The sequence below is a fragment of the Camellia sinensis genome, chromosome 8 (assembly GCF_055761805.1).
Source record: "Camellia sinensis isolate YWXY chromosome 8, ASM5576180v1, whole genome shotgun sequence".
NCBI classification, from domain to species: Eukaryota; Viridiplantae; Streptophyta; class Magnoliopsida; order Ericales; family Theaceae; genus Camellia; species Camellia sinensis.
In genome coordinates this window covers 33,440,161-33,452,132 of record NC_138968.1, presented here as the reverse complement: position 1 = coordinate 33,452,132, position 11,972 = coordinate 33,440,161, and the positions used below count along the sequence as shown (strand labels likewise).

The 11,972-nt window shown below is 34.1% G+C and overlaps 1 protein-coding gene across 1 annotated transcript; it reads left to right on the top strand.

Annotated features, from left to right (window-relative positions):
- Window positions 1–375: 375 nt before the first annotated feature.
- On the top strand, window positions 376–5,981 carry LOC114313090 (SPFH/Band 7/PHB domain-containing membrane-associated protein family). Its single transcript, XM_028259431.2, has 5 exons — window positions 376–771; window positions 1,805–1,925; window positions 2,020–2,111; window positions 4,633–4,729; window positions 5,247–5,981. Exons 1-5 carry the CDS (start codon window positions 577–579, stop codon window positions 5,615–5,617), a joined length of 876 nt encoding a protein of 291 aa, XP_028115232.2. The 5' UTR covers window positions 376–576; the 3' UTR covers window positions 5,618–5,981.
- Window positions 5,982–11,972: the final 5,991 nt, after the last annotated feature.

Below are 11,972 nucleotides of genomic sequence, written 5' to 3'. Positions count from 1 at the left end.
TTTATATAAAAGATATAACATTATTTTTTGATCTATATAACTAACAAATTATTAACAAAAATAGTTTAAGTGTTATATGAATTAAAATTTTAAAAGAGCTCAATTTAATTATGTCATAACTATGAGACTGATTATATTTCTTTCAAATCTCAATAGAAGTCAATATAATTTATCTTTTTATTTAATAAAGACAAACAATTAAAATTGTGTTGGCACCAGAATAAATAATAGTAAAACATATATTTTAATATAAAAAAATATTTTTTAATCAGTATGGCTAATAAATTATTAATAAAAATAAATTAAGTGTTATGTGAATTAAATTTTTATAAGGGTATATATACATATATTATGTCAAATTAAAGGGGGCTAAATATATTTCTTGAAATCTGAAGGGATATTAGTGTAATTTAACCCAAAATTAGTATCTTCTTCTTCTTCTTCTTTTTTTTTTTTTTTTTAATTTTTTTTTTTTTTTAAGATGGGCCCAAAATAAATATCTTTATATATAACAAATAACCTTGAGGACCCGCGAAGTCGGTTTGTGTTTGAGTTGGATTGAAGAAGAAGAAGAAGATGGGGAATACGTTCTGTCTGTTTTGTGGATGCGTAGACCAAGCGAACATCGGCGTGGTGGAGAGTTGGGGAAGATTCCAGAAGCTAGCCCAACCTGGTTTCCACTTCTTCAACCCTTTAGCCGGCGAATGCCTCGCCGGCGTTCTCTCCACCAGGATCAGCTCTCTCGATGTACGCATCGAGACCAAAACCAAGGTCTATACTATACTAAACCCTACTTTTTTCAATTTTACTTTCATTTTAATCCAATCCACAAACATTTTCATGAATCTTCGCAATATTGTATTTTTTTATTGAAACCGATGGAGATCGGAATTCGCTTTATCTTAATTCCGATTTATTTTAGCAATTTATGATTGTTGCTTTGGTCTCGTGATCGTTGTTTTCGTTGTTGACTCACGATTCTGCTTATGATTGCTGTGCTGTGCTGTGCTGTGCTGAGTTAAGAAAATTAGGTTGCTTTTGGATGATGGATTTGGAATTAATGAATTTGAGGTCGAATTTTATTAAAATATATGGAGATTAAACTATTAGAGGTTTATTTTTTGAGAAACTAAAGGGAAATAAATTAGAGTTAGTAGAAGAGAATTATTTTATGAAATCCTTGTTGAATTGGAACCCTTTGTATGTAAGACTTTGAACAACCACTTTTACATTGTTATTTCAAATACACCAAGACCGAGCTCTCAAATTCAGTCTCGAAATTCATATCAAAACTATAAAATATAAATTCAATTCATTCTCCTAGAATGATTAGTGTCAAATCTTTTTGTTTCAAATCCTTAAATCCGTACATAAATAGTGTTATGGTTGATAACTGAGGCAAGTAGTGCCCGGCAAAGTTGAGTAAAGAAAAAAAAGAAAAAGAAAGAGTGCAATTGTCTAATTATAACTCAGATGAATTGAAATGTTTTCTGTTGTCATCTTTTCAACAGTATTCATTGTGGCCTTTCTGTGTTTCAAAATTGTTAAATTAACATTTACTCTGTTATTCCTCTAGGCAGCAGTGTATGCCCAAGAAGTAGGCTGTCTGTCTGATTCATATACATCTTATCTTTCGTTTGAACCTTAACTCGATTCATTGGCAACTAGATGTAAAGGGACATCATTGCTTAATTAAAATATAATTTCATAAAATCCACACTCAAGCTGAAATCGTATGATGAATTTTTAGGAGATGGTGCCGTAGTTGTTGATAGGGTTATTGATTTATTTTTTTCCTCTGCAGGACAATGTCTTTGTGCAACTGCTTTGCTCAATTCAGTACCGAGTCATTAAAGAAAATGCTGATGACGCATTTTATGAGTTGCAAAATCCCAAGGAACAGATTCAAGCTTACGTCTTTGATGGTAATTTACATTATTCAGCAAACATATTCCCAATTTTATATTTTTCCCTTTTTCCTTCCCTCTATTCTGATGGTGCATCTATTTTTTTCTTCAGTGGTTCGAGCTCATGTTCCAAGAATGACTCTTGATGAGCTCTTTGAGCAAAAAGGTGATGTCGCTCAAGCTGTTTTGGAGGAACTTGAGAAGGTTGGTTGTTGCTTACGCTGTTATTGGATTGTTATGACTTGTTAGAAATTACTCATTGTTTATGGGAAGAAATTATTTATTTATTTATTTATTTATGGAAACTGTCATTTCGATTGCTTAGTTATGTTACTTGTTTTCAATTGTCCATTCTGGTGACTGGGATTTGAAAGATTATAAGGGTATAGGTATATGCTTGTTTTGATAGATTTCACTAATTATTCCCACATCCAGAGTTGTGAAAGTTATTTGCAAAGCTGGTGTTTGGGAACCAGAATTTCTGTAGTTTATATTTTGGAATCTTAATTATGTGAAGGTCTGAAGGTAGATGCACATCCACCATTAAGTAAATTTTGTGTAATGAAACCTTGTAAGGTTGATTAGATAGGAAGCAGAAGGAAAAACTGGTGTCTGGGTCCACCGGCTACCCAAAAGCTCAACAGTACAACTTGTATATAAAGACATTGCAACCCCGAGCTGTGATTAGGCAGAAGAACCAAACCTATTATATTGTTAGGGGCATTTGATGTATGTCAATCATGTTTCGACTATTTTAAGTTTTATATGCTAGTTTCAAATTTCAACCAATTCCCCATTAATTTTTGGGATGGTAGTTTTACCCCTCAATCCAGTTTGGTTTCCTATTCTTAGTTGCCTGCTTCTATTGTAGCATTATGTCACTTATCTTCACAGACGACTTGAGTTAGTTCTGGTTCCCAGTTGGGTTTGCAGATAATTGTGTAATATATGAACTTTTTACTAATATGATTAGTTATTTTGCGAGAGCTGTTCTGGCTCTTTGCAATGACCACTCATTTAAAAATATAGTGCTTGCTAGGTTCAGTAATTGACCTTTTTGTATAACCCAAAAAATTCATTCAGAAACCTCGTATTGGTGCTGTAAGTGTCCAACATGTTGCAGAAAGGTCTTTCAGTATTATGTTAGTTTATGGTAAGAGTTATTACGCTTTCAACAAAGTATGCCTTTGTCATGTAATGAAATTAATCTGAAATTCAGTGAGTCATATCATGTAAGTATTGTGCTCTGTCCAGGAGATGGAATGTGTAGATTGGAATGGTCCTGAGTATTTTCCAGTAACCTTTATTATTCCATCTGTTTATCTGACATTCATCCTATATTCCTACTAACAAGGTCAGCTTGTGTGTATGTCAAGATTTGACACTTTTGTATGTTGCATTCTGTATATTTGAAATGTCAACATCTCAGAGATCTCATATCTATTTTGATTACGAACACCTGTCTTTCAATCTCTGATCCATAACCTTAATAAATGGAGCAACTGACAATTCAAAAATAAAGATCTCGCGCAAATGATTGATTGGGTTTTGGCAAGGGTAAATGATATTTGCTAGCCAACTTTATCATCTCACCACATGGAAAAGGCCAGTGATCTAAACACTTAATTTGTGCGGCAATATTATTGAACTTGTGATATTTGTTTTGTCTCCCTTTGATACCTCAAAAGGTCCCCTACATTCAAAATGAATAGACTTACAGTTTATCTGAGTTCTGCCATTCTCATTTTTATACTGTCTGCAAATTCTGAAATGGGCCTGGTTTGGGTATGTGGTAAAAAGCAGCGTTTGTGCGTTTTGGTAAAAAGCCAAACGTTGGCTTTTTTGTCCAGAATCCCATTTGGAAAGCAGCTTAAAGACAATATGGCAATTTACAAATATACCCTCCCCGTTCACTTTAGGTTCGCAGAAACACTTCACCAAATGGGATTGGGGTATTTTGGTCAATTTATAGTAAGGCATGGTGATGTGACAACATAAAAAAATATTAAGCAAAAAGCCAAAAAGTAACTTTTTACCATCTTCCCAAATGACTTTTTGAAAAAGCCAAAAAGCTTGGTTAAAAGTCAAAAAGTCACTTTTTATCATCTTCCCGAAACACCCCATGGTTGCATAGGTGTATCTATACATTCTTTTACATATATTGCCTGTGTGTTTTCCCCAAAAAAGTTCTTATTCTGACTAAATTCATGTTCGGTGTTATTTGTGTATGTAACTTGGAGAAAAAAGGGAAAGAAATGAGGAATTTTGGATTGCATTGTTTCATGTTTTCAAACAGATAAATACATTGTTTGGTCAGTATGGATTGTAAACTAGATTTTACTCCAGTTTCTTTTGAACTCCCAGATTTGTTGCATCACTGTGCGCGCGCAAGCACACACACACATATAATAGCAATTGTGCACACATGCGATGCATGTGCAAAAGCGAATGATGGTTACATCCATCTAGAATGTGGCCTTATTTTGGGGCAAATTGAGAAATCAAAAAAGCATGACAACTTTGGGTGTTCACTTTATATAATAGTATATATATGTATATAAATATTTGTAGGTTTTACTTCTGGATATTCTTTTTTGGATAGCTTGAGATGGTTTCACTTTGTAAACATGACATTAGTATCAAGCTTGTGTAGCTTAACTTATGTGTTTTTTGCATCAGGGAACCTTGTTTTGAATGTTAGTTTAAAGTTTATTACATGGATCAGGTGATGGGAGCATATGGATACAACATAGAGCACATACTGATGGTTGATATAATACCTGATCCCTCTGTGCGCAGGGCAATGAATGAGATCAATGCAGGTTAGGAACTTTCGGACAGTAGACTTAGCACTTTCATCCTCATAAAACTATTATATTTTCACTGGAATTTAATTTACCATTTATTGATGCATTTGTAATTAGTTTTGAATTTTAGAATATTGCAAATCTGTGAATAATCCCCAAATTTGGCTAATTGATTCTATGCCCTATCATTCCACGCTAAGAAACACACACTTCGAAATGGGGTGTTCAGTCTGTGCCTGACTCGTATTGGACACCATCACGCCATGTGTCGGACACGGAACGTGACATGTTGAATTTTTAAATATTATTTTTTACAGACACGTTGGGGACACTTCACAAGCATGTGTGTGCTATGTTTCGACATGCCTCAAGACACTTCACAAACACGTGTATACTATTATTTTTTACTGTATTATCCGTATCCTTATCCTAATTTTCTTCAAAATCATTGTTTACCGTGACCGTGTTTCTTAGACTCCAAGGGATGAGTTGACCTGGACATGACTAAGCAATGCCTTCTATTTTATTACAGCTCAACGGCTTCAGCTTGCAAGTGTGTACAAAGGTGAAGCAGAGAAGATTCTCCAAGTTAAAAAAGCAGAAGCTGAGGCTGAAGCCAAGTACCTAGGTGGGGTTGGTGTGGCAAGGCAGAGGCAGGCAATAACAGACGGCTTGAGAGAGAACATCTTGAACTTCTCTCACAAGGTGGAGGGCACGTCAGCGAAGGAGGTGATGGATCTTATAATGATCACCCAATACTTCGACACAATCAAGGATCTCGGGAACTCATCAAAGAACACAACTGTGTTTATACCACATGGTCCTGGTCATGTTAGGGATATTGGGGATCAGATACGCAACGGTATGATGGAAGCAGCCAGTTCTCAAATCAATGAAGAGTGATTTATCTGATTTTATGGGTAACTTCTGAAAGTATCTTCCCTCATTTGGTATTTGAATACGCGTATATGTGGGAAATAAATTCAAACAAAGGACGAAAATATTTGAGTTGAAATAGTACGTTTATTATTTTTGTGTAAAGTTTTTATTTGCTTATGCTATATTTGATTGAGAAATTTGAGAATGAATTTGCAAAAGGAAAAGAGAAAAGGAAAATATGTGTGAAACTAGGTAAAATATAGACATTTTGTTCACATTTTATTTATCTTTTTCTTTTTCCTTTCTAAATACCTTTTTAAATTACTCAACCAAACACAGCGTTTGTGAATTGCGATGAAATAGATTTTATGCAAAAAGTTTCCCGTTATGTGGCTTCCAAGTTACGTTATTTTTTTATTCTGTTATGGAAATTGCAGTATGGAATATAGTTTTGATAAGGGAGTGAATGTGAAATACTGAACCACAGGGTAGAAGAAAGATTGATTCATTGGAAGCCAGGGATAGAATCAAGCCTGAGTTCTTGGGTTGAAACGAGCCGAGTCAAGTTAAGTAGTAGGTTGTTCAAACTTGTTTTGACAACTTAAAAAGCTTAAAGTTATGTTTAAGTTTGGCTTGTTTATATAACAAATGAATTACAAATAAGTTTTTAATGAGTTGAGCACAAATCGAGTTCAAATAGCTCGATTTTTTACAGTGCATATAAACTTATCGAGCTGAGTAATATATTATTTAAGCTCGGCTTGAAAATTTATCAAGTTTAAAATTGTGTAATAAATTTGACTTGTTTATATAACGAGTCAATCTCAAACAAATTTTTAATGAGTCGAATACAAGTTGAACTCAAACTTCATTCACAAAATGGCTTTCTAGATTATATTTTATTTTATTTTTTTGGTATTTGCCTTTTGGGTTCTTTTTTTTTTATTAATATTTTACTGATCTGACTATATTGTGTTAAGAAGTGGATCCCACTTTGCTATGTTGTACATCGACCCCGCTACGTAGTTCGAAATCCGCTTGGCCCGACTGACTCGAAAATCAAAACGACGTTGTTTTGATATATATATATATATATTTTTTTTTTCTGATCTGTGTCTTCTCTTCTTCAACAAAGAAGAAGAATAAGAAGAAGAAGAAGAAAGAAAGAAAGAAAGAAAGAAGAAAGAAGAAAGAAGAGGAAAGGGAGAAGAAAGAGAGAATTTAAACCAAAACATCATCATCATCAAAACCAGATCTATATATATATATATCCACATATATGATCAAAAGTTCAACACAGAAAACTAAAAATAATTTAAAAAAACACACACACAAGAATCACAAATGAGACGGAAAATTTGGGACATTGTGAAGAATATCTATACTATTACAATATCTAAACACATACAGAGAGAAGACTTTTTCAGTCCAAATCCAAAGAGAAGAAAAAGAACACAAAAGAAGTTAAAGGGCTGAATCTTCATCAACATCATCATCATCATCATCATCAACACATTATCATCATCAACAATTTTATTTTATTTTTTTTCAGATCCAGATCTGCCTGAAGAAAAAAAAAAAAAAAAAAGTCTGATCAACAACAACTCACTCGATTGGGCTTAGCAGAAGGAAGAGCGACTACCCTCTCTCGATCCAAAGTAGGCAAGGGAGCAAATGGAACCAGTCCTACCTTTAAGTCGCCACCGGTATCACCAGCATCACCGCCTCACTCGATTGGGCTTAGCAGAAGGAAGAGCGACTGCCCTCTCTCGATCCAGAGTAGGAAATTGAGCAAATGGAACCAGTCCTACCTTTAAGTCGCCACCGGCATCACCGCCATCGCCTCTTCTCTCTTCCTCTTCTCTTCTCTCTCTCTCCCTCTCTCTCTCTCCCTCCTCTTCCCTTCCCTCTGTGTTCGAAAGAAAAGCAAAAACAAAAAAAGAATACCCAAAACGATGTCGTTTTGGGTATTCGAGCCACTATTCGAGCCATCAATTTCGAGCTACGAAGTATTTTCCGTTGTACATTTTGGCTGTGTTTGTTTTCCAAAGTGGACCTCCGGACTGGATTGTTAGTCGATTGGAGAGGAACAATATCATGTTTGTTTGTAAAATGAAAGTTTGTATTGAGAGCCTGTTCAGACTATAAAAGTGTTTGGATGAGCGAATTAGTAGTTTGAATAAGAAGATAATATTCAGAAATAATCCGTATGGATTATAGGGATTGAACATCTAGGTGGATGTTTTGTTGAGTCGTCATGCTAAGTGCACATCAATAAACATTATTCAGTGTGTTTAGTTTCAATTTTTTAAATTCAGTTTTTTAAAAATTGAATATTTTGATTTTTATATTTTTTTTTGTTTTTAGTGAATATTTTTTAATTTTTATGCAATTTTTTTACTTTTTTAGACATACCTTACTTAGATATGTCTAAATAGTAAATTATTTGTAAAAAAAATATTTTAAAAAATTAATAAATACACAAATATTTATTTATTTATTTTTGTATTTTTTGTATTTAGTGAATTTTTTAAAGTTTTTTTTTCACAAATATTATACTTTCTAAGTGTATTTATGTTAGGTGTGTCTAAAAATTAAAAAAATTGCTTAAAATATTAAAAAAAAATTTAGTGAAAACAAAAAAATACAAAAAACGAAAAAGTAAGGCTCCGTTTGGCACAATTCTCAAATTATAGTTCCACCCATTGATTTGAGCGTATTGTTTGTTTTGAGCTTTCAAATTATAATTCTACACTTATTTTTCAAAACTCAATTCAAAACATAATCATTACTTTTCAAAACTCATAACCAAACACATAATTCAAAACTCTTTTCAAAACTCAATTCAAATCAATATTTTAATTTTTTAAATATTTTAACATTTAAATATGTTACGATTTTTTTAATTTTTTAATTTTTTGAATATTTTTAAATATTTTAATTTCAAAATATTACGATTTTAATTTTTAAAATTTTAAAATATTTTATAAAAATAAATTCAAACTCTATTTTATAAAAATATTTTTATATATTTTAATTTTTTTGTTATGTATTTGGTTACGATTTAAGTGTAGAGTTGTGAAAATAATATGGAGTTTCGAGTTATGTGTTTGGTTATGAGTTTTAAAAATAATTTATTAATTGAGTTTTATTTTATGTGTTTGCTTACAATTTGAGTGTAGAGTTATTTTTAAATTTAAAATATTAACATTTTAAATTATTTAAATTTTTTCAATATTTAAATTACTTAAATTTTTACGATTTAAATTTTTTGAATATTTATTTTAATTTTTTACTTATTAAATTTTTTAGATTATTTAAATTATTTAAATATTTATGATTTAAATTTTTTGAATATTTATTTTGAAAAAAAATTATTTCCTTTGTAGTATTTTCAATTAAAAAATTGATTAATGTTATTTTCTGTTAATAATAATTTTTTTAATTGAATTTTAAAAATAGTTTGGTTATGAGTGTTAATCAGAATTTTCAATAATGTGAAAGTAGTGTGTTTTGTTATGAGTTACAACAATTTGAATTAAGTTTTGAAAACTCTTTCCAAAACTCATAACCAAACAAATTTTCTTACTTCACATGTCAAATCAAACATTCAAAACTCAATTTCACACTCAATTCAAAACTCAATTCAACACTCTATTCAAAAATCATAACCAAATAAATTTTTTACACTCAAATCATAATTCCACAACTCACAAACTCAAAATACAACTCATACTTTTAAATCATATTTATAAAACTCTACCAAACGCAAACTAAAATTTTCTAAAAAATGAATTTTGAAAACTGAAAACAAACAAAGTGATTTTTATTATTATTTTGGCAAGTAAAAACCATGATTTCAAGTGAAGAAACCTAACAAAAATGTGACTGATTTCTTTTTTCTCTCTCTAGGATGAGAGCGTCTCTGTCCTAGGACGGTCTCTCTGGGCTCATCCCAGGTTGCCGGTATCTTCATCCCTGTTTACCAAGCTCCATTCTTTCATCCCACTCGTTACCCACCTTAGCTTCCCTTTCTCTCTATCTTAGTCTAACCCTAACCTTCCTCTACCCCAACTCCCTATTCATCCAATCTCTACCCGCTCTCTCTCTATCCTTCTTCTCTCTCCCGTTTATCACTCTGCCACCCACCTTTCCCTTTTCAACCCAAATACTGTCTGCTCCTACCCTTTCACCATTACCTCTATCTTTGCCTCTCTATGGCGTCTACCACACTGGAGACCCCAGAGCTCAACGGTCTGTCCCTTGAAGGATCGGGCGCAAGGTTTTAAAAAGCGGCCGCAACCGTTACGTAACGCCGTTACGTAACGGTTTTGGCGGTTACCGCCACCCGTTACGGCCGCTTTTGCAGTGTGATTGAAATTCACAGGTATGTCGGCCGTAGTGGCTGCCATAGCGGTCGTAACGGCCTGTTACACACCGTTACCTAATAGTTCCAAACTGTTTCTTTCGAAAAAACACAAAAAAATTGAAAATGGGAGAAGAGGGATAAAGAGAAGAGGGAAGATAAAAGAGAAAATAGAGGAACAAGAGATAGAGAGAGAGAGAGAGAGAGAGAAGAGGGATGATGAAGAACATGTTATTGATTTGTTGAAACTATAAGACCTATGCTATCCTATTCAGCTGCTATCACTAAACCATTTTGTTTGTGTGTGTCTATCTATATATTGTTTGAAAATAATAATAATAATAATAAGTGTGGTCATTATCTATTTGGCTTGGTTAATATATATATATATATATTTAGGCTCTTATTTATTCTCTTACTTTTGTCATTATTTATCTTATATATAATAGTTAGTGATTAATTTTTTATAAAATATAAAGTCATTAATTTTTAAAATAAAATGTAAAAAACTCAGTTTATAATAATTTAAAAATATGAAATATATTGGATCATACTTAAAAATTTATAAAAATTGATCAATATTTATTTTTAACCCAATAAATATGATCATGGGAAAAAAATATGCGTATCGGTAAGTTTTTTTCAAATTGTGCGAAAAATAAAAAAATTCACGGTTCCGGTTATCGCAACCGTTACACTACGGCCTTTACACTCCACAACCACAACCGCGTCACCGCCACCGTTACGGCGACCGCAACCGCTTTTCAGAACCTTGATCGGGCGAGAATGAGGATCTTTCCCACTTCTATCTCCTGGGGAAGGTACTGGCCCCAAAACCATTGAATCGGAATGCCGTCACCAACATTATCCATAACGCTTGGCGAAATTGGGGTGAGTTTTCGATTTCCCCATGGATGGAAAACGCCTTTCGCTTCCAATTTACTGATGAGGAAGATCGTAATAAAATCTTGAGGTATAGCCCCTGGTCTGTCATGGGTTTTCTGTTAGCTCTTTAACCATTAGTCGTAGGATAAACCATGGAAGAAACTGATTTCAAGTGGGTCCAGATCTGGGTTCAAGTTCATAGGCTACCTTTTAACAAGCTCACTAAGAAAAATGGCGAGATCATTGGTAACCACGTGGGGCGATTGGTTCGGGTAGAAGCTCATACAGAGGGGTTGTTATTGTATCGCAATTTTTTGCGTATCCGAGTGGAAGTTGACTCAACGAAGCCCTTACCTCAAGGCTTTTGGCTTAAACGACCATCAGAAGGCAATGATATCTGGATTTCCTACAAGTTCGAAAAACTTTCGGACTTTCTGTTATGCGTGTGGAAGACTAGGCCATGATCGTAATGGATGTAAGTTTGTGTCCAAAAAGGTAAGGGAGCAATCAAGGTATGGTCCAGACTTAAGAATAGGACTAGCTCGGCCTACAGGCCTTCCCGTTGAACACTACCGTCGGCAAGTTAATGAGGCGAAAAACAGACTCCAGGGTTTGCTTCATTGCCAGCCACCACCTTGTGAACCACATCCAATAGTACCACCGATGCATGATCCTCCTACAGTCGTGGTACTGAACCAATCAGCCTCGGGATCGCACACTCCACCTGCTTGTTCAGACAAGGATATAACCCCACGTTTTTCTGAAACCTCTGTTGCCATTGGATCGTATGAACACTCAACACGTGGAAACCCACCGTTGCATCCAGCTCCACACCTAGGGCTGGCCCAATACCCACTACAGCCCACCAAATACTCTGACCAAACCTTCTCCACCACCATAGGCCTAGTGGTTACCTTTACCTACATCAGCCCACCCCCCAGCCATACCCACACTGAAATTGCCCCTGCTTTATCCCAGATTGGGCCCACTTATTTTGTTACCGAGCCCCCAGATAGCCCCAAAGGAGGCCTTTCCCATGAAGCTAATGAACTATCCAGTAGGCTTCTCCTGGCTGATATGCTGGACCCATCTACCACCCCCCCAGTAGCCTATCCCACCCAACTTATG